Here is a 25,686-nt window from a genome sequence, read left to right as displayed (position 1 = left end):
TTTTAAAGGTATGGAAAAATTGCATTAACGGAAGTGCAGGATCCAGCAATTTTATAGCTACACCCATACTAGAGAGTAAAAGTGAGAATATCATGTTCTCTACCACTTCCTTTTGGTCCATTATTTGGTAATCTGTATCCTGCAAGTCCAACAAATTAAACTGGATCAACAGAGGTGGAAAAAGTACAAACAGTCTTTACTCAAGTTGAAGTAGAGATGCTTGTATAAAAACAGAATCTGGTAAAAGCAGAAGTACTGATTCATCTTCTTAACTCAAGTAAGAGAGAACAGGCTCTGAAATGTACTCATGAAGTAATTTCGCATGGACATTTCTACAGGAACCTCACGTCATGTTAATATAATTTAAAAAATATTCAACTTAAAGAAGGCAGAAACAGTAGGATTTGTGTGTTTTGTTTGAAAATGTACACAGTGGAAAGTGCAGATATTTGTGTTAACATGTTGGGATTAAAAGTAAAAAGTTGCCTTAAATAAATAAGTAAAAGAAGCATTTGTACTTGATTACTTCCGACCTCTGAGGTACACTAAATCTCTTCAGTACTCTCTCACAAAATTCAATCCTGACTTTTCAAGCACATCTAGACTGAGAGCATCGCAGCACCTGGCCTGATTCTGGCATTTCTGAAACCTTTACATGACAGACTGAACCAAGATCATCTCACTGTGACCTCCTTTCCTGAACAGCAGTGTGAATGTTTGCACTGTCCCTCATATGTCTGGGATGCTGTGTCATTACAACATTAAATTCACAGTAGAAATAAGATCTCATGAGATACGCTGCCAACATTCAGTCCATAATTGCAAATAAACACAATCTGAATCATTCAGTTATGCAGCCTGATATCAAATCTCCGTCACAGTGAAGCCCTGCGGTCACTTCTTGTCACAGATGCATCACTTTCCTGCCTCTGGGTGTGTTGTGTCACAGTGTCACGCAGGTAGCAGTTATTCTACACCAGTCCAGGTTATTTTACACCTGTCTCTCTGCGACATTTAACTGCAGGGCCCGGGGCCTCGCTATTTGGTCAACACCTCAATTGTTATCTATACACACTCAATAGTCACTTTCCACAGATAAGCTTTCACCCTCACTGTGCAAGTTACAGTACACCCATCCCAAGGATAATAAAGGCAGACTGGCTTTGACACTCTGACCTTTTCCAGTGAATGGCAGTGAGACACAAGTCTTCAGACAGAAATCGGAAATAAGTTTACATGTCTATTTTTATTTTTAGCACACAGGGCTGAATCTATCAGGTGATCTAATAGATTAAAAGGCCATTAATAGTTTCTGGTGAAGAAATTCAAACTAAGAATAATAATATTTACAATATCAGTGAGAAGAATGATTCATTTTTTCTTTAACTGAATAAACACGCTGTACTCAGGGGAAAATAAGGTCCGCAGAACACTGTCTGAAGTTAGAAAGGTGGCAGGGTCCGCCAAATATAAACCAAGTAAAACAGTCTGACATTGTGTTGTCCTTCAAGGTCAGTTAGTTTATTCAGTTTATTCAGTCACAACAAAAAGGAGAGTTTGTTTATTTAGTTTCTTTAGGCATTATAGATATAGATATTAGATAATCATAAACATGGTTGTCAAGCTCACACAGGAAGAGCGTGGTCAAGTTTCTCTCGCTTTCTGAGCCTCAGTGATTGTGATTGAATCCTCCTGCCCTTAAACCATGATGGAGTCTACACTTACAGACGGATGGATCACATGTTCGCTGAACACTACACACTGCTGAGCAGGGGAATCCAGTACAGGTATTTTTGTCAGACATCGAGCATCGATGACAAGTGAGACGCTTCATGGAAATGAAGTAGGATAACCTATTTTAAATGCATCTCCTAATATGCTTCTATTATAATCCCCATTATGACGGCAGAATGAGATTACAGGAAGCAGAAATTGCTGCAGTAAACATGTGACCCTGAATATTGTTTTTAAAGACAGAAATGAATAAAGTTTTATTTTGTAGGATTCATCCTCATGTGTCTTGTTGTGTCTTTCCACTTCCTGCCTTTTGTCTTGTTCCCGCCCCTCTCGGTGTGATCACCTGTGTTTCATTTGTTAATTAGTCCCTGTGTATTTAAACCTGGGTTTTTTTTTCCTCAGTCTTTGTCAGTTAGTGCAGGTAGGGGTCATATTAGCTGACTGCTAATTGGAGCTCAGAGCAGGTGTTAATTATTGAACAATCACCTCAATGGTTACCATGCTAACTTCAGTAGATATCTCTTCAACACAATACATAGATGTCTCCGACAAAATGTCAAAACTTGTACTTCCTCACTTAATGCTGAAACTTTTTGAATGATTTAAACTAGAATTCGTACATATTACACCTTTAACCTGCCTGCTGTAGTGATTTATGTTTGGGTCCTCATCATTTTGCAAAAAGGTCACATGACCTGGAAGCTATTGAAAAAAATATCTCATAAAAGATATGACGCATTTTGATGGAAACCCATTTTTAATAGTTGACAACATAAACAGTTAGAGGAGCAGTGGGTTTGTGGTCCTGCTTACTGCTCCATTACATGCAATGATTACTGAGGAGCAGTGTAGGCTCAGCCTCTGTGGGAGGGGCAGGAATATACAGATACTGATACACCACAGGATGTCCAAACCTACTGGATATACATATACCTCCAATAAGCAGACTCCTCTTCACATGAACCGACTTCGTGAGTGACATTCAAAGGACATTTTATTTCAGCTTGAATGAGGAACTTGAGTGGATATTTATATTTTCTCTCCTGAAGATTACTGGATAAAAAATCATGCTGGTCTTTCAGGTACTGTGATTGTATACTTTTTTTATATACTTTTAATTTAACTAATGTCATCCATGCACGTAATTTCTTCTCCTTGATACAAACTTGCCTTGTCATACATATAAATAAAACAAAGAACATACCATAATAATTATCATATTCAACATCAATAATTAAAATACATTTATATTTGATTATAATTTAGTGTATTTTCAACCAATTAAAGTTGTGTATTTGTTATTTGTTTCTCTTGAACTTTGTTTTTAGAGCTTTGCAGCTTGGTGTCTTCTAGCATCAGGTAATATAATTAAAATTACATATGTATGTCTTCTTTTTCATACATGTATTATTATTTATGAGAAACAAAAACAACATCTATAACTGATCAGAGACTTTTTCTTTTTCCAGACCTTCAGTTATTTTCCACTGCACTGGAAAGTAAGATCTGCATTATTATTTTTTGCCTGAATCTTTTGAGAAATGAAACATTAACAAAAAAAAAACACATTGTTAAGATTGAACCTCCCTTTCTGCAGCCTGTAAGACGGCCTGGTTTGATGAGGGGGATGTTTCCAGAGACGGGGACTCGGAGCTCTTGAGTGACCTGAGGAGGAAACACTGGACGAGGATCTGCTCGAACCCTGTGGACATGGAGGCTCAGACGGTTTCTGGAGTCAAGTCGCAGTACACCAGGAACACCTTCCACACGTAAAGATGACACTGTTTCTTTTCCTCCTTCTATGTATGACACAGGTTTAATCATCATGTTTTACCGCTGAAACAAATCTTTTTTAGAGTCTACAGAGTTTTGAAAAATGGCCACTGTACTAAATGACTATATCACTGAAGTGTTCTCAAGCCAAGTGTAATAGGTTGGGATGCTTATGTTTTGCAGTTTCAGTGCATCAGAGGGCCTTTTATGCCTCAACTCAGAGCAGAAATTGAGACAGTGCGACGACTACAAGGTCAAGTTCACCTGCACCGGACAGTTCTGCTCAGGTATGTAGCCTATCGTAACACAACATGACACAAACTTAATTTATTTCGAGGGGAAAAACATTCAGAGTTGAGCTTTCAAATGTGGGTTTCTTTGGTTCCTCAGAGTGCAGGACTCGTTGGTTTGATCACGATGACCCAACAAGAAACGGAGACTATGAGGTCCTCAGTGACCTCCAAAAAATACACCCGGGGGAAATCTGCCCTCAGCCGATAGCCATCGAGGTCCAGACCGTCTCTGGGGAGCCTGCCTCCAACACCTCTGACACCTTCTTAAAGTGAGTTTAACAACCTCCGTCTAATCACATGAAGAGGAGGAGGATGTTAGGCTTCATCTCATCACCCTCCTCTCCTCTTTGATGCAGCTATGACGCCACCTATGGGTTTGCCTGTGCGAATGCAGATCAGGGGGGCAGGAGCTGTGAAGATTACAGAGTCAGATTTACGTGTCCGAAAGAGTTCTGTCAAGGTAAATATCTTCGTTTTCTTTGGACCGAACTTGCTCCAGTGAAAATAATTTGTTTTCTGATTCCCAAGTAAATAATTTAATCATCTGTTTTCCAAATATTCACATTAACATGCAGGTTAAATTGGTAGAAGTGGTGACGTGTGTAAAGAAAGTTTACATATTTTCTATATTTGCAGCGTGAAGTGTTTATTCAAGTAGAGCACAAATTCAATGTAGTGTAACACTTTATGATTAAAATCATTAATGAATGGTAAATTTATAGTTAATAAACCTTAATCAATAGTTATCAAATAATGAAAATGCTTTAAAAAACATTTATTAACAAGCTATTAAGCAAATACAAAGGTTTAAAAACATCAGCTGCAACTTCATAATAGTCATCAAAATAATGTTCAATGGTCAAATACACAGTATTTACTAACAATTTACACAGTATTATCATCATCAGTTACAATAAACAATTGCTTAATAAATGGTTTATAAAGTATTTTATTTAACAAGTAACTTACCATTATTAATGATGATTATTAGTGTTAATCGTTATTTAATCGTTATATATAATATCTTTAATCCTATATCCATAAATATAATCAACAAATAAAGTATGATGTTTTTCACAAGCTAAAAAGCTGCAAAATCTTAAGTAATGAACACATTAATACATCAATAATAATAACTTATATTTATTATAATACAAGAATATATTTGATTCTGAAATGACCATGTGCTTAATGAATACTTTTACTTTAGGTACTTCAAGTATATTTTTGATGCCTATACTTTTGTACTTGATGAGTTACTCATTGACTTACTTACTTCCTTATGGCAAAAATATAATATAAACATGGGATAAGAACAATGTCCCTCTCTCCTCAGACTTTTCAAACAGTTCCTAAAACAAAAAAAATCTTGCTTTTGCTGAAATCCATTTTTAACCAACACATAATCATTTGTAATCTCCACTCAGTGTCGGAGCAGTGTCGGACAGGGTGGCTGAACGGTGATACCCCGTCAGATGAGGGCGACGTGGAGTCCATACTTCAGTTGCTGAAAACTTTCCCGGGTCAAGTCTGTAGAAACCCGATCAGCATCGAAGCCCAGACGGCCAGTGGAATATCTGCCAAGCACACCGGAGACACCTACCTCTCGTAAACACATTATTTTGTTATCATGCAGGTTCGATGTGGCTTTTGTTACACAGTTACACAACCCTGCATCATGAGTGCTTCATCCTGCTCTTTATTGTTTTCCAGCTATGATGTCACTTTTGGGTTTGCATGCATCAATGCAAAACAGAAGAGCAAGCAGTGTGAGGATTATCAAGTGAAACTGACCTGTCCCTCAGATTTCTGTCAGGGTGAGTTTTCATGAAGGAATCATTGCGTTACAACTTACTACAAATGTGGAACACAGAGATGTCTAAAATGATGAAAATCACAATGTTTTCTCTCTGTTTGGCAGGTTGCAGGACACGCTGGTTCGACCTGGATGACCCCACAAGGCGGGGGGACTATGAGACCCTCCTCCGGCTGCAGACGCTGTATCCCAGTCAGGTCTGCTCCCAGCCTGTGGCCATCGAAGCCATGACAGTGTCTGGTGTCCCTGCACACCAGACGGGCGACGTCTTTCAAGTGTGAGTGTGAGGACAGACAAGAATGTAACAGAGTAGTACGGTGATATCAAACAAACAAAGCGTCTCTGCAGAGGCACATAAAAATTAGAAATATATAAATATAAAAAGAAATAAATTTGGGCTCTCTGGGCTTCTCTCTCTGTGTGTTTTAAAATACTACAAGTCCCCATCTACTTCAGTTGTTTAGGAGAATGCTGCAACACTGTTTTGCTGTGAAGCTGATTTTTGGACTACAACACTTCCCCCGACTTTCCATCAGCATGGGATTTAAAAGATAATGACCAAATTTTCCTTTTTGGGTCCATTAAATAACATTAAATATGAATTCTAGCCATTCTCTAGATATTAATTACATCAAACGACATGAATGGTAATTACAAGAGGCACTGCATCAATCCAATGTTCTTGGTTAGAGTGTTAAAGGACAGTTGGCTCTTATAATTTAAGAGATTTAGAAGTGCTGTGCAGATTTTGTCACCTTTGGACAGAGCCAGGCAAGCTGTTTCTAGTCTTTATGCTGGGATAAGCTGAAAGTGGCTTCATCCTACCGCACAGACATGAGAATGGTATGTTCCAAGAATGTTGAACTATTCCTTTAAATGGCACTCCAGTGATTTAGTATTGCACTGACATTTTCACAAGCTCAGTAGTTCTCCTCATGACACATAAACTGACATTCATGTGTTAAATTGGTGTAGCGTCCCTTTAATGTTTGCTTGTTATATTTTGCAGATATGACGCCGCTCGTGGCTTTGCCTGTGTGAATGCTGAGCAGCCTGCCGGAAATCGCTGTCAAGACTACAAGGTCCGCTTCACATGCCCGCTGGCTTTCTGCTCAGTGTGAAGACTCAGCGGTCGACATGTTTAAGGGGATTAACTGTTAGTGCAGGATGTGTATTAACCGCTAAGACAGTATGTGAAATCTTCAACCTGTATCATTCTTAGTATCTGTTGCTGTATAGTGTGCTGTCTCTTGTAAATGTCTCATTTAGTGGAACAATTGAGTCTCATTCCAAATAAGCGCCAGTTTCCTTCTCAGGACTTGGAGAAGAGAGCAAACACACACATTTTCTTGCAGCAGGGTCTTCTCGTGGTATGTCTTTACAATGTTAACACATATATTTAGTAATTTAATGCAATTTCAGCCTCCAGCCACCTGTGGATGAGAGAGCCACTTTCTTACAAACAGGAAAGTCTGGTTTAAATACAAATATGGTTGCATCATGTATCTTTATGATGTGAGACCTGAGATGGCAGACGTTTGATTGACAGCTTATTTGAGCAGATATGAGCGTCTATGCCCGCCCTAGAACCTGCAACAGCCAATGAGTGATCATATTGACAAGTGATCCATTCTCTCTTCTTCCTGAGCCACTTACAAGCCAGTCTCCAGATGATTGATGCATCATGTACCCAATGAGATATCAAATCCAGCAATACATAGTTTATATCAGTTCTTAAGGCCAGAAACTTGGAAATGATGCAAGTTTGTGTAGTTTTATTCATTTCGTTCTTTGAACAGGTTGTGTTTCCACCTAAGCACTTATTTCTGAGTATTTGATATGTCCAAAGTTAATGTAAATAAGGGCTAAATAAGAGCTATATCAAGTTTTTGCCCTTGTTACTGTCAAGCAGGTGTATTTTGAGATCACCAGATGGCATTTTTTTGCCAGGTGCCTGATAATTCCTCAGAAAAACATGTGTTACTTGTTCATTGTCAGTGTGTTTTCCAGCTAATAGGGGCAGATAAAGGTCAGCTTATTTTTGCAGTAAACAATTTAGGTGAGGGTAAAATAAATAAATGATTCAGCTTATAACCTTTCAAAAGAGCCCAAAACCATGCCTGCAACAACAGCTTTGAATCTACTTTGGGTTGGACTGGGATGGGCATAGAAGAGGAATGAGTAGGGGATCAGTAGCCTACATTTCCAGATACTTCAGAGAGCAGAAATGTTATTGAATAATTGAGTATCAACAATTATAACACAAGAAAAAACAAGGATTAATGTGGTTACTGTAAGCTTCAGGTCATGAGACTCATCCAGAGGAGTCTCTACTTGTGGACAAAATAAACCTCTCTTCTGCAGATCAGTCCTGTGAAAGTGGCATCATTGCACGTGGTATGTGGGCCGGATGTGGGCCGCAACAATTTTGCTCTCTCTCTCTCTCTCTCTCCCTCTCTCCAAAACAAGGATAAAATAAAATTATGTGATCATCATGAATGATTATCAAAAGCAAACTCCATGTAGATGGTGCTGACAGCAGCAGAGACTCTATTAAAATGTTTAGATTTGTAATCACAGGTTGTGTTTCCGTTACCAGCATTTCTTGGGTTGATTTTCATGAATTGTCTTTAATTTATTGCTGACAGTTTGTTAAGGAGCCTCCATATGTTCCTTCATTATACACCCAATACCCAGAAACCATACAAAGTGCTATGATTTCAAGAAAAAAAAAAGAGCATAATGCATTGAAATTCATTTAATCTAATTTGGTAGTTAACATTTTCTGGTGCAAGATATTATTTGGCACATTTTTAACTAATTATGCTTCATAAAAAGTGACGGGGACAAGTGCAAATGACACCTATGTGCATTTGGGACTTATACAAGAACAAATGTCAGTCAGTTGTGATTTATCATCATCCTCCATAGTAGTTGAAGAGGGCTTATCATTGGTGCATAAATACAATGTACTGTAATTTGTAGATTATTCATGGATATGAAGAAATGTTGCTGGCATGAGAACACAAAATAAACCATACTGAGGCTGAACAACATCGTGCAGGGACAGGGACTCACAATGATGCTCGGCTACAGCTGCCTGAATGGTCTGAACTTTCAAATAATAATACTACTACTACTACTAATAATAATGATAATAATAATTATGCCTTTTGCTAAAATAGAGGCTATTGTGAAATAGAGGTTTACTGTTGTCCTTTGACAGGTGCTTCACAGCTTTTGCATTAAAATAAGAAAGTTGATTGGTCACAAAAAGTCCTCCATACTTGTGTTATTCATTCAGTTCACACACTCTACTTTCTGCCCCACTGTTACTTTCACTGTAGTCCAATTTGGGGGAGAAAAAAAGAACTACAATCACCGGGAGCGTCACTTCCGGTGGAATATTCCAGCGGGTTTATCCTTGGTCTTAAAAAGGACGCGCTGAGAGAGCGGCTGTGAAGCTGACAGGTAAACGTCCTGATGAGGTGTTAGTGTTTTATTGACAGCGTAGCATCTTTGAACACACGAGTTAGTTAACAGCAAATCAAAACCAAACAGAGATTTAATCAGTCTGCGTGAAAAAAAAAAGAAAAAGAGAGACAGAAACGTGTATTCTTGCGCATTTAGACGTCTTCACTGGAATAATCTAGAATTTGTAATCTGTGGAGGTCCCTGCAGGTAAGATGAGACGCACTTTGTATGTGTGGTACATTCATCCTCACATCTACAGCGAACACGTATTTTAAAGAGAAAACATGGATGATTTGGTTGTGACGCAGTTGCGCCTCTTTCTCCAGCCTGACATGCAGTGATGTTAGAGAGCCCCACACATGCACCTGTCCGCATCAGACTAACTGACTGTTATATTCACTGTTCGAGTTGTAATATGAGCTTTGTGGGGGTCTCTATCATAAGTAACACTAACCAACGTTAGGACAGGAATGGAGAAATGTTATGATGTCGCAGACAATGGCTGACATTAAACGCGTCGCGCCCCCCTCTTTGTGAAAATACGGGGCTGCACGTTTTTAACACAAAGAAACAATTTCTTCACGTATAACGTTTGCCGAATTAACAAGCAGACCCACATAGTTAAGAATATGTTGCAGAAAGCGTTTCACAGCATGTGTAGTTTCTCCTAACGCAACAAGTGTCAAAATTGAGTGTTTTTTAAAGGGAGTCCGACGAAGAAGTGACAGGCTTTTACAGCGATGCCGCGAAGAAACTGACACTTTTTACAAGGAAAGAAGCATCTGAATGTATTGTACTTAATGCCGAATTTACAAGAAGGCACCAGTGAGTTAAACATTTCCATAGTCGTTCAACAAAGTTGATTAAATTCTCCAACAACTCATAAAATCACTCGATTTGTAAGGGAGTCTGGAATATTGCCTTTGCTAGTGACATTCATCAATTCATTATGTGGTCCATATCCATGACTTTCACACACACACACACACACACACACACGCAGAGCATCCCTCTTCTTGCAACAGTTTTGTAAAGTAGATCACATCAGCAGTTATTTAGTTCAAATAAGAAAAGGGATTAGTCGAGTTACCGGTCAAGGCATCCAGTTCTTCTCCGAGGGTTCTGCCTGTTAAAAGGCAGTTTTCTTTCTTGCCACTGTCGCCATGTGCTTGCTCATGGGGTAAAAGGTTGGGTCTCTGTAAATCAATCAATCAAGGAGTATGGTTTAGACCTGCTCAATTTGGAAAGTGTCATGAGATGACTTTTGTTGTGAATTGGCCTATACAAATAAAGATTGTATTGAAGAATGTATTAGAGACCCCCACAGATCAGTGATTTTACTGCTTTAATGGGAGTCCCACTGGCTCCCATGTAACTCAAACCCCCTGGTTATTTTCATGGCTGTGGTGATGTGTTCGTGCAGAGGGATGTCGGCCCTCCTAGAGCTGGTGCTGAGGATGGAGCGCTGCACACTGAAGCCCCCTCTGAGCAGCTGCGAAAGGGCAAAAGCAGCAGGTGGTTTTGGAAGCAGAGTCACAGACTATAAGAAGGATTTGAGGAGCATTTAAGCTTAGCGGGGACAGTGCCTGAGAACCAGGCTGAATTATGTGGCCTGATTTGAGGTTTTACCTGCACGCGTTCTGGAATTAAAGACAAACAAGACACGAGTTGTTGTTGCGCAGACGACCTGCACCGCCACATCCAAACATTAAATCTCGACTCAGCAATAATGTGATTGTCCAGCTATCAAACAAAACAGGTGTAACATCTACTAAAAGTGCCAATATCACACTGTAGAATAACTCAGAATAACCCTGCATGCAAAATGTAGAAGTACCAAAAGTACCAAAAAGTTTCAGAATAAGCTGTAATGTATTACTTGATTATAACTGTGCATTCAGTGTACATCACTTTAATGTTGCAGCAGGTTTTAAATACTCTATAAAGCCATGTAGCTCACGGCAGTGTAGAACGTGTAGGACGTATCTCCAACCCAGTACAGCTCCTGGGTAAATGTGCTTATGGTAACTTTCCACCACTGTGGAACAGTAGGCCAAATTGAAATGCCTTTGGTTGCCAGGCAGTGCTTAATTTGTAAATCCAAAGGTCCTGGCGCACAGACAGGGCGCTGTTCTGGCAGGTCAGGGGGAGTGAAAAAGTCAGGGGACGCATCAGAAATCCACACTGCCTGGAACACATCGGACAATGTCTGGCACTGAACAAAACCAAAACTGTTGTCACACACTGAGCATTATTTATTTACATCAGAGACTTCACATTAATCACTCAGAACCACTGAGAGGTGCGTAGTAGAAGTAGTCTGTGACCAAACTAAGTCCTGCGTAATGATGCGAGCCCTGAAGTTGAATATGTTAGAGTGCAGTCATTTAGACGTTTACACTAGTTGTTATTTATGGTGCTGTGCTCTCACCTTTTCTTGTACTGCCTTGAGATGTGTATGTCTTTTTTATCATCCTACTTGTTGTCTTAAAGGTACCGTGATACTCAGTTTCCCCTTTGGGAGATTAATAAAGTATTTTGCATCATATTTTAGTAACAGCTGATTTATGTTTCTGTTTGCATGCTCCCTCCCCCCTTTTTTCTCCCTCTCCTTGACTGTCCCTTCACTCCCACGTTTACTCGTCTCCCCTCTGTAAGTGACATGTTCTGTCTGTCTGTCCGTCTGATTGATCGTCTCCCCTCCATTTAAATACTGTGGACAGTCACGCACACACGTCTTAAATTAACCTTCACACTCATGTCATCATTTCACAGCACAAACGCCCACTTACTTTTGGGATTCACAGTGACCATATGCCCAAATATTTAGAAACTAAAAAAGCATGAAGCACATGCCAGCTTAGCTCGCATGTCGTGCACAAAAATCACAGCTATAATTACACTTCGGGCGTTACTGCGTGACATGACCGCTCCCTTTATCTCTTTTTATCTCTGATTTGAAATGCCTGCAAAATAGACAAACAAGCAATTTTTGAGAAACTTCAGTGGAAAATAAAAGGATGTATAACATAAAAAATTATTCAACATGTATTTGATAGTGACCAAGGAGGTGCTGGATCCTATGAAATAGTTGTAAATAGGATTGAGGGTAGGAATGTTTAATAATTTGTAAATGTTTGATAAATACTGTGTAGTTAATCTATTAATTCATCTGGATGGACATTTTAAAGTTGCAAAAAATAATCACTAATCTTATTAAGAGTTTGTAGATGATGTACTTATTTTTTAAATTTATTTAAAATTTCATTGTAATTTTCAGATAATCAAACTGATATTAAATGGTAAACATGTGTGTTATAAACATGTTTTTAACACACAGTTCAATGTCATGTAAGCACTTTCAATATTTATTTTACAGCTGTTGTGAGCCAGAGACAATCATGATCCTCCTGACTCCTTCCTCTGGTACGTACTTGTTTCTCAATCTCATCCCGTAATCTGGATTAATGCACACCTGCATGGGCATGTGGGTGCCAGAGATTAAATCCGAAGTTATCCTGGATCAAATTAGGGAAGGAAAACAGCCGCCAATGTGCTGGAAGGTTCTTGGGCTGACAGAATAGGGTAGATGATACAGCGGTAATGTGCAGTTATTATAAAAACCTGCACATCAATTTTTAATGTGAGAAATAATTCATTATCACAGCACACATACATCAATGTACACTGTACATAGATTATACAGTTTGAGGATGTTGATTGTTTAATTGTTGGTCACTCGTTTTATTGTGAAATTACATCACAGATTCACAAACCACACCTAATAGGAGTGGAAGAAATAAAAGTTATACGACTGTTATATGTTCTTATAATACTTTTTTACTACATCTGCATATCACAAAACACAGTCAACACATTTAAAAGCAAAATAGTTTGTATTGTTCAGTTGGTTCACCTCAGATTATTGTTTTGCTGCTTTTTGTTTACTCCCTTTTAGTCGTTACCAGGTAACATAGCAGGGTGTTACATAACAAGGGGCCTTCCCATCATGCTTTGCGCTCATTAGGCAGCAATCCAGAAATAAACACTTGCTTGAAATTGACAATGTGTTTGGCTCTGGCCTTTATCCTCTTTTTTTATTAGTAACCAAGACAATGCATTAAGTAGTTTGAGTCAAACTGAAGCGTAGGAGCTGCGACCCCACAGACTTTTTATTCACACGGAGCTGCTGTGTGGCTCTCTAATCGTGTTTACTGTGACAGAAGTGAATGAACCTGACTATTCATCTAGCAAACTTGGCATTTATATGATTTTCAGAGAAATTAACTGATGTGTTTATCCATGAAAAGTTTAGATACTAGGTTGTAACTTGTGTTAAAATTAAGAAACTAAACTAATAAGTAAAAAGCATGCTGTCAAGTTGAAGTGTGAGTTATTGTTGGCTTTTTGCTGTGTCTCATACGCTGTTTTCTTTCAGATGAAGAGTCTCTTGAACTCGCCTGGCTTTGGAATCACAGGAAGTTCAGGGTGAAAAACACTTTCAGGGTTGCTACTGCAACATTTAAAAAAGAAATCTTAAAATTTTGTGCATCCTGTCTTGGACAGTACTATGACTTGAGAGAAAGTGATAAGCTCACAAGAGAGGAGGCCGACAGAAAACAAAGATTTTCTTTGTTTGACTTCATTAAAAAAAACTTCACAGCTCTTTGTGGGGGCAGAGGCAGTTTTTGGCTGGAGTGAGGCACTGTCAGCAGTCTTTCCATCTTGCTGACAAAGATGTAGCTTTAACTTTGGTTCATACTGCAAATTTTTGTCTTCAAACTAATCAAGTTTTGAGTTTTTCTAACTGCACTTCAAGCAAACATGGCTCAATAAAACTATGACTATTGGCCATAATGCAGTTTAGTATTTAAATGATGAACTGCCTGTCTTAAAAACAAGTCAATCAGGAGAGGTTGTAGATTCATCTTTACGCCACAATCTCTGCTATAGCCCAGGCTTTAGTGTTATTCGTAGATTTGAACAGTTTGCTCTGTAAGTGCTGCTGCCATGTGCCTGTCTCAGGTCACTAGGCTTGATCAGAGTTAACAGGCTCATTGATCTCACGTCTGGTATGTGTCAAAGCAGTAGGTCCAACTCACTCTCACTATAGCCAGTGGTGTACAGCTGTGGTCAAAAGTTTACATACACTTGTAAAGAACATGTTTATCATGGCAGTGTTCAGTTCCAGTGATTTACTACAGCTCTCGTGTTTCTGTGATGGAAAGAGTGGAACACAAACTACTTTGTCACCAAAAACATTCATGAAGTTTGGTTCAATAATGAATTTATCGTAGGTCTTCTGAAAATATGACCAAATCTGCTGGATAGAAAAGTAAACACACAGCAACTTGACGGATTAATTTAGGTGATTATACAAAGTTGTGTGGATCAAATGTTCTTTGTAGCATGGCCTCTTCACTTCTTCTGAGTGATTCTGATTGATAACAGCTGATGACTTTTCTGGGCCCATTTTAATTGGGCTGGTTTGATACACCCACTAGACTCGGCCACAAGCACTACAATGGGAAAGAGCTCAGCATTGATTTTAGGCTCTTTCACCCCAAGAACACCATACCTGCTGTCAAACATGGTGGTGGTAGTAGTATATTGCTGTGGGGCTGCTTTGCTGCCAGTGGATCTGGTGCTCTAAAGAAAGTAAATGAAATAATGAAAAAGGAGGATTATCTCCGGAAAACCTAAAAGCATCAGCCAGAAGATTGGGTCTTGTGTGCAGTTGTGTGTTCCAGCAGGACCACGATCCCAAACACACATCAAAAGTGGTAAATGAATGGCTAAATCAGGCCAGAATTGAGGTTTTGTAGTGACCTTCCCAAGTCCTGAATTGAACCCCATCGAGAACATGTAGACTATGCTGAAGAAACAAGTCCGTGGCAGGAAGCTAACAAATTTAGTTGACCTCCACCGATTCTGTCAAGAGGAGTGGTTAAAAATAAAGGTAAAACTGGCCAAGGGGCATTTAACCAAATATTAGAATTACTTTGTATATTTTTGACCCTGCAGATTTGGTCACATTTTCAGAAGACCTATAATAAAGTCATTATTGAACCAAACTTCATGAATGTTTTTTTGTGAAAACGTAGTATTTGTTGCACTCATTCCATCACAGATAAATGAGAGCTGCAGAAATGATTAGTACTGAAGACTGCCATGATATACACGTTCCTTACAAGTCTATGTAAACTTTGGACCACGACTGTATGTGGTAGTCCCCTGTATTCATACTGTTCCCCACACCAGTATTTGTGCATATCTTCCCCCCTGCTAAGATCACAATTGCGTGCTAACACTTCATATGCATCCTCTTCAGACATTGTATCCTTTTGAAATATATTTCTTTTCCAATTTTTATCTATTGATATTAAAGTTTACTACATGTCATTGTGGCCATTTTTTGTAACAGCTAAAAAAATGTATAATATGTCTAGCGTAGAGATATAACTGATCATATAATGAGTAGCTATTGAGGCAAGCTAATGTTGCATGCTGTAGGCTGCAAATGAATGAAATGTACAGTAACAAATGCATTTTACTGATCTGAAAATGGATGAATGTATCGTAAGGTCTGTCTCCATCCAATAAACATACGTCTTGGTAAGTGATGCTTCTTTTACATAAGACGGGGGAATCAATTTTAAAGTAATATTATGCTTTAAAAAAAGGAAAAAAAAGAAACATATGCAAACATATGCTACAATATACTGCAATATGGATTTCCATTAGATGGTATAAAAAGTAGTATTGTTCACATATGACTGGTAAAACATTAAGGTTATGATTTTTTTTTTGTGCACATTTTTACTCTCAGTCCAACTGAGGTTTAACTGAAACTTCAGACATATTCATCAAAAGCTGGTATGGTCACCGGATCACAGTAGGGATTTAGCTTTTGCTTTTGCTTCTTAAATCTCAGCATAGGTTTCTTGACGTAACACAGACAACTACTAACTGCTGTTATTTTGTGGTCTCAGGTCTCTTTCAGTGCACCAACAAGCTTTTTCTGAGTGATCACGCCACGGGACTGCAGATCAAGGAGTTTGCACGTAAAAATGCAGCTAATGCTCTGTCAGTTGCCAACATGGTCATGGGCATGGCCTCCATTCTCAGCAGTCTTAATGGGTGAGCGAACACATCATTATGGGATGGACAAAGTAGATTGTTTGTAATCATTGTAATCTTTTTTTTTTTTTTACGTAAAGAACAAACAAACAATAAATCCAAAATGAGTATAATAATTTAGGGACAAAACACAACAAAGCTGGATGAAAAAACACGCACAAAACTTTTCACATTACGCATCCCTGTTAAAAAAGACATCATTTCAGAAAACATATTTACAAAATAGAAAAGACAGTAAAAAAAAGTTAACGAAACATTTAAATAAAGGAAAAAAATGATCTTTTTTTCATCAGGTGTTGTATTTTGCCCCTCAGGGCCGCCAGACAATCAGTAATGTTGATATAGAGGACCTTATTTTGGAAAATATTTGTACAGTAGGCAATGGCGAGAGAAGAATTTTTGATCCCATTTAGTTTTGTGTAAAACTCCATCGTCTCCTCAATATACGTCACCAACACCGATGGCTGTCACCTTGCCTCAGAAAAAAGGACTAAAAAAGGAGAAACGCACAATCAATCTGACCGTATTGACAACTGAAGTTATATGAAAAGAGAGTTAGTCAGTTTTGTGAGCTAATTGTTACACGGGACCGGTTCTTCAAGGTTTTCCGTTTCGGTGAGCGTTCAACAAGACAACATCACTTTGACGTCGCTGTTCAGTGTGTTGTCTTTCTAGTTGCGTTAGCACTAGTTTCAGCCCTTTTCCAGTTGTGAGAATGTGCAAATATTTGACCCTTGGAAACGGGTTGCTGTCATCAAATAGCTAAACCTAACGCTCACTCGTTCTGCTCAGGCACCATCATGCTGCGTGTTGGCTGGTTCTGATTGGCTACCTGCTGGACTTTGCGGATGGGGCAGTTGCCAGGCGACTTGATGCCTGCTCTGCGCTGGGTAAGTGGAGTGCTGTGGTCAATAGCTCTGACCAAAGATAAACTTCATCTGGGGTGTTGGCAAGGCTTGCTGCACAGTCCTTTGTCTGGACTTTCTAATTTGGCCGCACAAGGTCACAAACAAAGGAAGCCAGTTGAATTAAACTCTGCCACTGAAATACTGGGGATAGTCTTACAAAGTCTCCAAGAGAGGAATCATACATTTTTAATGTGATGCAATTTGAGCGTTATTAAATCAGTGTCTTTTTAGCTGTTAGCTGAGGTTTTGGGGTTGAGATTTGCATTTGTAAGGCATGGCATGCCCTTTCTTACCCCCGCCTAGCTCATGCACATACACGGCATACAAAATGTGCTGCTGTGACTTGTTTTTCAAAAGATCACAGCACTGTACCGTATATAGTAAAAAATCCAGAGGCACAAATAGCTGGTGTAACATTGCAAGTTTTTTCCACAGCCCAAAATAACTCCCAGGTGCATCACAATACATCGGTGGCTGCGCATTTCTGGAGGCTTTGTGTCCCGACGGGGTTTTTTCTGCATGACTTTGCAGGTGGATGTTGTTGTGCCCCCCCACGTATTTTGTCAAATGAACAATCACTTTCTGATTAAGCAGTCTAATTCCACGGGATCACACTCCAATTGTCTATTTTATCCTGTTGCTTTGGGTTCTCTGCATATCTGAAATTGCTAAAATTGTTGACCCTGGGCTGTGGAATTCCACCTCGTTCATTTGAGCAGTGGCCTGAATCACCTCATCCTCATCTGCTGAAAACATGCTCCGTGCTCCTGGGATAAAGAGACAAGGCAGTGGAGAATGTTGTTTATAGAATGGCCGTCTGTTGGGCTGACGCTGAAATTTCCACATGGATATGTCACATGTCAGTGACATTGGCAGTGACTATACTGGAGAGATAACGTATCTGCACTGGCTTTTATAGGCAGTAAACTCATGACTAAGGCACTGCCAGATCGAAAGAAGTTTAATAATAGGACCGTTGGTGTTCACATGTAGCCATTCTGAAGCAGAATAAAATGTTTGTAGCATGGATAATGTCAGTCAGCAAGTTCTGACACCAGCACTATTCATATCACGGGCCATTTATTAATCTTTTTCATATTCAGGTGCCAAGCTTGATGACTTCGGTGACTTCACGACCTTCGGGATTGCCACGTCGTTGCTCTTGAGGACATCTGACCTGCTGGACAACATCCTGTGCATGTGTTACGTCCTGTCCGTGTTCGTCCGCCTCTGTTTCTTCTCAAGCGGTAAGTTCTCAGATACTCTTGGTTTTTTATCGTCTCTTTTCATTTAACTACCACGTTACTTTATTCTTCTTCGGTCCTCAGGGATTCCATTTGTGTACCGCGGCCTGCCCTGCATCTACTCCTCAGCCATCCTGGCTAGCGCCTCTCTGCTGTCTGGAGGAAACATGGCCATGCTGCGGGTCCTCGCGATGGCCATGATCCTCTTTATGATCAGTCAAAACTTCTACCCTCATGACAGAGTGCTGGAGTCCCAGGCCTGGAAGAAAGTAGTCTATGCCGGAGGTAGAGCGATTGAAAACATATTCAGTAGGATTCACCTCTCTCTTTATCATGAGCACAATTGTCAGAAATTATGGTTAGAACATAAATTCACATAAGAAATACACATAACTTACTAACCTCATTCAGTGATTTGGGTGAAACTGTATCATATTTTATTGAGAAAGTATTTTCCGTTGTCCTCCAGCTGCACTTGTTGCTAACGTAACTGCTAACTATAGCTAACCAGCAGCCTACCAATAAACACCTCTAGACCAGGGCCATACGCAGCCTTAGAGAACGATGACGGAGGCCAGTTACAGTTTCAAGGTGATTTACACTGGACTTGCACCGGTAGCTTTGTTGCTAAAGTAACTGCTAACTGCTGGTAAATGTAGCTGCTGTTTGCTAGTTACCGGTCCTATTTACCGACTCAGCACCAGGCTGCTAGGAGCCAAAGAAAACCACCTTGTTACTGGACTCCTCTCATCAACTGGCGAAACCTTTTACCATGAAATCTGGTACATTCATTTGGTAAAAGGTCAGTGTGTACTTTTGTATGGTCTCACACTGCTGCTAGCAAGACTGTATAATCTTGTCCGTTGTGTATTTATGATGGACATTGCACAAAGACAAAAACAAGCTTTTGAAATATAATTCTTTCAAATTACAAAATTGTTTCACTCAACCTTTTTTTCTCCCTAGGAGTCGTGATGGTGTTCTGCTCTTCCTTCCCGCCTGCATGCGTGTACTACCTGCTGTGGTCTGTCTCCTACATTTTGTTCCCAACATCTCTCTGGAGCAGTAAAGTGTAAAAGGGGTTCTGGCCTTTTCCAAAATTTGCAAATAGGTTGCGGCCTACCTGGCCCATCTGAGTGAGCTGAGGCTTCCTGCCATTGAGGGTCTGAGCTGAACATGCTCATGCACTACAGGCCAACACTTGCTCTTTTTCTTTGTAGTGATTTTTTTTAATTATTATTGGTCAAAATAGAGGCAGAGCACAAAAGTTCTGTATTTACAGTAAACATTTTCAACAATGCTCATCAAATCAAAATACAACACAAAAAGACAAGCGAATACCCACCCCCAACCCCTGTATTTGGTTTGGTCCTCTGCACTTACTGACCACCATAAAATAAAAACAGTGTAAAAGTATGACAGGGTATAAAATAAAATTAGGTCCAGATGAAAGCAATTAGCAATTGAATATCAACCATCACATTTGAGTTGAGGTAAGGTGTATATGAAGGTTCCCCAGATCTCAAAACATTATACAGTATGATGTTAATTCATTGATCTAGTGTCAGTTGTTTTAAGTCTGCTACATTTTCAGATCCTATGGAAATTATAAGCATTTATAATTTTACATTTCTGCCACCCAGGTGAAATATTGTTAAATTTAACATGTGTATAGCAAGATATGAATTAAATTAGTCTGCTCTTACCGGAGATTAAAAAAAAATTGAGCTTGGTTCAAAACGTTTTTGGCAGTCAGCATCATCTTATGAAGAATCCAGATCTAACTCCCATTCGTTCTGTAAAAGGACTTTCAAATTCATGACACTTATTGTGGAGAATATTGTCAAAAGCTAATGTGAATACTACTACCATAGCAGCTGAGGGGAATACTATTAGGTGTATTTGCTTCAACCCAGTGATGTATTCACAAGTAGCCATTAAACAGATTGTACTGAGGCTGTATTTTCAGGACAGGTTGCTTGGAAACTAGAGAATATACCTTCTGTGTAAAGGTCCCTAACTATTTAATGCCTTTATCCACACAATGTTGGAGTCTGTCGCTGTTACGGGATTTGGGTTGTTCGATAGTGAAGTATTTTAAAGAGTGACCCATTAGATTCAAGAATGAAATGGAAAAGTAAAGTGCTGTGTATAGTTGGGTTCTTGGTAATTGTACTCAGTTTGTATATAATACCCAAAAAGGGAACGGCATTCAGCAGAGTTGTTTTGCAATTCTTGTTTTTCTATTGATATCCATCTTCTTTCATTCTCTTCTGTGGTGACCAAGTCCAAAACGGTCTGAACTGTGATGCTGTGATGTCAGAAATCCAATTCTAATTATTCCAATTAAAGTCGCAGGTAAGTCTAATCATCTTTAAAGGTCAAATTTGGTTTGATCCACCAATCTGCTAAACTAAATTGCTTGATGGCAGTATCTCACCTTTAGTAAAGTTTAGTTGAGAGCCTGATGATGCACTGTATTCTGTCAGACATTTTAGTAATGGTGGAAATTAGGTTAGTGGGTCCTTAATGAACAATAAGAGGTCATCGACATAGAGTGAAACCGAATCCTAAGGTGAAGCTGGACGTCATTGCCTACAGCCTCTCAAGAGAAAGGCAAGATTGGACAAAATGCTTTCGTTCAGACTTCTAGCTTTTGGAGCCTTTTGTTTTGATATATGAAGTGTAGTGTAAGTATATAAATATATAAAGTTATGTATCAAAGAGAAAAGTGGGTTTGATTTTGTCACAGCATGCATTGAGACAATTAGTATATGGGTTCTTCTCTTTTCTGAGCTGAATTGATTATATCAAACAGTCGACAAACATGATCAGAGCCTTGTCTGTCTCTGATAAACTCAATCGCCCGAATAAATGTTAGCTAAATATGTGTCTGCAAAACCACAGATAAGTTCAAACTAGTCATGTCTTTATGTTGCAACTTTACATTTACGGAGCATTTTTTATTTTCTCGTTTGTCACAATGCTGTGCTTATGCTCTTTTTAGGTTAAGGCACAAAAACCACTTGGTCCTGGTGAGGAAATTATCATGGTTTGGCAAAAAAAAAAAAAAGTTTTGGTCCAGTGGTGTGACTTGAACTGCAGTCGGCTGTTTGGCAGCCTCGTTTGCTTATGATAACACTGGTGACTAATAAGCAATAAGCATACTGTATAATGTGAACGTGATATGCCACATTTGGTATAAGTGTCAACCATGGACGTATCTGTGGTTTGCAGAAATATTAACTGCTTACATTATATCCTGGCGACATTTATAATTTTTGGAATCATTTTCTCAAGTCTGCTTAGGAGAAGGAAAAAGCCGATCTATATGTATAATTAAAATGGCGATTTTTTTTTCTCTCTCTCTCGCCCCCTAGTCCTTCCCACCCTCTCGGTGATAAGTTACAGTGTAACTAATAGAGTAACTTTAGAGATGTGCAGGACAGAGTCTTTCATTTGAGTTGAAAAGCTGGCAGTAGCTGTATGTTTGATATCAAGACACAAGATCTGGAAACGTGATTTAGCGGATCACATCGTTGGAATCTGTTCTATTTACAATGGACGACGCACTGTTCTGTGGCTGAACTGGCCAGGATTACTTCAGTTGCGCGTCCCGTTACATTGTTAAATGCTGCTCTTATGAACCATTAATGTTCGTGCATATTCCCAGCGTAAAATGGATTAATGGCTGGATAGTTCCGTGACGGGACTATTACTATTTGAAGAGAGATCGCCACATTGGTAAGTACAGTATTAAGTAATGTAACGTCCTGGCAGCCTTCAGTGTCCTGTCCCTATCGTGGACACAGTGATGGTGTCGCGTTATATATACGAGACTAGATTACTTGTGGGGAGAATAAAAACGGGTCAGATGAGAGAGGTCTGGCTATGCAAGACCAGATATGACTTGTCAGCCTCCGGTTAAATCAGTTCTTCCAATCCAAGACCGCAATGATTCAAGGGTAGGCCATATTTTCTATCCCTATCGCCAGAGTAATGTGTGGAAGGTATTTCATGGAGTGGAGAAAATAGTGGAAAAAATACCTCTGATGTAACGTTAGTCTCTTAGTCTACATCGAAAAACGTGGCATTAATTAAAGTCTGTTGCGCATGTATGGCTGCTGCATATCTAACTTTAACGTACAGCAGTTCGCTGTCTGTGTCAGTTTACTTTAGATTAAGAGGGAGAGGGAGATTAAGAGGATTTAGATATTTTCAGAAGTGGCCCTCAAATGATGGTGACTGACTCAGCGTATCCTCCTTGCAAAGCGGTGACGTACTCCCCCGCGTGGTCGGTGGAGGCTGTGCAGCCATCGGCAACTATCGGGGCCAAGTTCAGCCAATAAGAATAGTTTGATAAACGTCCTATCGGCGGTGATTCATCGTCAAACCGATTCATCGGTCGACCACTAATTCAAACTACAGTTGTGTTTATCTTTACCTGGTTTGAGGAGCAGGAGCATTGTTGCCATTGCAAGAGGCAGTTGATTAATTGTGAAGGGATTTATCATGTTTGTAAAAGGAGATACCTATTTTTTTATATTCTATTGGGATGCCATTAGAGCCTGGCAATTTATTATTTTGTAGTTTGATAGAGCTCTGTCAGCATCACACAGTTTTTGGACTTTAGCTTTTTATTGAGTCATTTTTTTTAGTTTAAGTAAAAATTACACTTGTTTTATTTAACCTTTATGTTCATGTGACTGCTCTAAAATAGAACCCAGATTGAAAGTTACATGAATGAGGGATGACAGGGCATTTTATTGTTACTCTTGAGGATTAACCTTCATGCTGTTTCTTGTCTTTGCTGCACTGACACTGAAGTCAGGGGTTGGGTGGCTTGTTCTAAAAACTGAATTTTCATTAGGTTTATCTCCTGTGTAAGCTCCCTTCTTCAGCAGTAATCCAATCTTCTCTCCATGTTGTAAACACACGTGGCAGCAGGGCACAAAATATACACAAATGATTTCAAATGAAACAATCTCTTGAGTTTTAAATATTGAATTTAACTAAGCAACATAACTCTGAATATGATGCCCACAGTATTGAGCATAGTTTAATGAGTAGTGTGCATAAGCCTTTAGTCTCTGAACATACAACATGACTTCTCAGCACCATTTTTCGAGATTCAAAAAATTCCATGTTGTTTCTGGATTATCTGTTACACAATGACGGGCATTCAGAAAGCACTATGACCAGTCTTGTGTTAACTGACTGTTAATGTTTCCATCAGGGTTGGGGTCACTTCACTTTCAAAACATTCAGGTCAGGATATGGGTTTTCCTCACTTGTTCCATTTTGTAGGAGTCTCAAAGCCAGTCGGTTCAAAAACTTTGAAATATGATTGTGCCGTCATTCCTTTTGTTTGATTTGCTGTTTGAATGTATGTTTTGAATAAGCTGAATTGAAAGTCAATGGACCCCAGAATGGCTTCTGAGTTACGGACTTATTTTTTTCTTTTATTTAGCTTTTAATACTTTGATTTTTACCAAGTTCTGACTCTGTCTAAGAGATGGTATACGCCTATTTTTGGATTTTGTCGCTTCATTGTATGTTTTCAGTCTACACTGTGTAATGTCTGAACATTTCAGTTAATCCATTCGATCTGGCAAACGACAATCTCGTCAGAATTTTGTTTTTGTTTTTCTGAGGGTTCAAAAATGAAAGATTTCTGTGTTTCTCCTGTTTTCATGTTGAACTGGATCATCAAATAAAAATAGAAATCCAAAACAAAAAACAAGTCTAGTTTTTTTGATTTGTGGATTTCTGACTTTTTTTCCACTGTGATGTCAAAGTGATCATTGCAAACACCTCACAGGAGCATGCACGGCAAAAAAGGGGAATACTATCAGACATTTTAATGATTCCTGTGGAGAATTAGGGTTCATGACGGATATTAACTAGCCTCCCACCAGTGTTTGCACTTATCACCTCCGCAGCTCAGCTGTGATCTAAAGCTAACATCTGTGTAATCTGTGTAATTCACTCTCCTTTATTAGGCGCGATGCTATGATGTGTGTTGAAGGTGAGGCCGCTTATAATCTTTCCATCTGTCTCTGTCAAGCAGTGTTGGAGCATTGATCAGTTCTGATAAAAAAAGTTCATCTTCAACAGAAACTCCTTCTGTTATTAGTTCTGCAAAAGAATGATGTGTCTAAGAGTTATTCAATCAAGTTTAACGTCTTCTGGATGTCGTCTGATGAGGTGTATGATCTACTTCTTTCTACTGTTCCCTGTTTTTCCAGCGCATCCGTGATGTCAAACTTGACAAACAAGGGGGGAAAAAAACATCAGAACATCAAACTCACCTTCTGGCAATGCGAAAGGAGTCAGTTGCCTATTTAATTAATAAACCTGCGTATAACAGCTTGCATTCTATTTGTTATCCCTGATTATCTCTGATTAACAGCAATTTTCCAACATTTTTTAAATTTCTTAGAAATCCCCTCAATTTTCAATTTAAAACATGCCTTACAAATGTTTCTTTGAATTTCCAGTCTCCACTGAGGTAAGTGACACAACACAGTTTCAACAGAAACAAAAAAACAAGAGACTTTTGTTGTCTTGTAGTTTTGGTTTTCATATTTATTTGTTTGCCCATGTGAATATGAAAACAGCAAAACATTATTTTCCCTTTTTGGTGCCCACAAAACAGTTTTCTATTCACTAGGTTGAATAAAATAAATGACTGATCAGATGATGCTGTTTGCTTCTGTTTTAAGTGGCATTGCAAACTAAATAGTAAATCCACGCATGAATCAGTGACGTCACTGTTCAGTGTGAATTAACCCTTCAAGAGAAACAACACACAGGCTGCAAATTCTACTTTTGCTGCCATCTAGTGGTCGAAACATAAACTTTTCTTCAAGTTCTTTTGCAACTTCAACATTCGACATTGGCTGAGCTCACATGTTCAACAGACCACCTCTTTAACTTGGCCATCACTTTTTCTGGCCTCACTCACCTTGTTTCACAATTTCGTATGAGGGACAAATGTCAACGGCATGGTTTCATAAGACTTTGTTCAGAATGGCACAGAGTAACAGGCTGAAACTGGTCATAACTTGAAATCAGAGGCATCAGTGACCTGAATTATCTAAATGTCTCTGCCTAACAAGGGATAACAGAGCAGGCTGAGGCTGAGCTGAATACAAAAGGTCCCGTCCACTGGTTCTGATATTGATTTAAACCCACTGGTCTTGACAAGGTTTATGACTGACAATGCTGTGAGGAAAATCGACATTGTAAAGTGCGGACTGAACACAAATCCACTCCAGTATATTCTGTAATATTCTTAC

General features: G+C 39.1%; 2 protein-coding genes across 5 annotated transcripts; both read left to right on the top strand.

The window, feature by feature from the left end:
• Positions 1-1,813: 1,813 nt before the first annotated feature.
• LOC311264716 (mucin-5B) lies at positions 1,814-7,700 on the top strand (the record flags this gene model as incomplete). Its single annotated transcript, XM_084365807.1, has 9 exons — positions 1,814-1,820; positions 3,335-3,506; positions 3,694-3,797; positions 3,901-4,072; positions 4,160-4,263; positions 5,231-5,411; positions 5,517-5,620; positions 5,725-5,896; positions 6,629-7,700. The coding sequence occupies 9 exons, from the start codon at positions 1,814-1,816 to the stop codon at positions 6,738-6,740; spliced, it is 1,128 nt and encodes a 375-aa protein (XP_084221933.1). The 3' UTR covers positions 6,741-7,700.
• A 1,311-nt stretch (positions 7,701-9,011) lies between these two features.
• tmem269 (transmembrane protein 269) lies at positions 9,012-24,169 on the top strand. 4 transcript variants are annotated; one of them, XM_084366215.1, is made up of 8 exons: positions 9,049-9,090; positions 12,473-12,519; positions 13,532-13,581; positions 16,086-16,233; positions 17,026-17,123; positions 18,245-18,388; positions 18,470-18,670; positions 19,352-24,169. In XM_084366215.1, exons 4-8 carry the CDS (start codon positions 16,193-16,195, stop codon positions 19,459-19,461), a joined length of 594 nt encoding a protein of 197 aa, XP_084222341.1. In that variant the 5' UTR covers positions 9,049-9,090; positions 12,473-12,519; positions 13,532-13,581; positions 16,086-16,192; the 3' UTR covers positions 19,462-24,169. The 4 variants fall into 4 exon arrangements, with proteins under 4 accessions (XP_084222340.1, XP_084222341.1, XP_084222339.1 ...); XM_084366216.1 differs by lacking the exon at positions 9,049-9,090 and adding an exon at positions 9,285-9,300; XM_084366214.1 differs by lacking the exon at positions 13,532-13,581 and having other exon boundaries at positions 9,012-9,090.
• The last annotated feature ends 1,517 nt before the right edge of the window (positions 24,170-25,686 follow it).

The sequence above is a fragment of the Pagrus pagrus genome (assembly GCF_965226575.1).
Source record: "Pagrus pagrus genome assembly, chromosome: 11".
NCBI lineage: Eukaryota > Metazoa > Chordata > Actinopteri > Spariformes > Sparidae > Pagrus > Pagrus pagrus.
This window is presented reverse-complemented; position numbering and strand designations above follow the sequence as displayed.

Excerpts from the sequence above, each read along its gene's own strand:
- tmem269 (XM_084366214.1), top strand. The coding sequence starts at position 12,495 with ATGATCCTCCTGACTCCTTCCTCTG. Across the intron at positions 17,124-18,244 it reads TGATGCCTGCTCTGCGCTGG|GTGCCAAGCTTGATGACTTC; the intron begins GTAAGTGGAGTG and ends TTTCATATTCAG. Across the intron at positions 18,389-18,469 it reads CCTCTGTTTCTTCTCAAGCG|GGATTCCATTTGTGTACCGC; the intron begins GTAAGTTCTCAG and ends TTCGGTCCTCAG.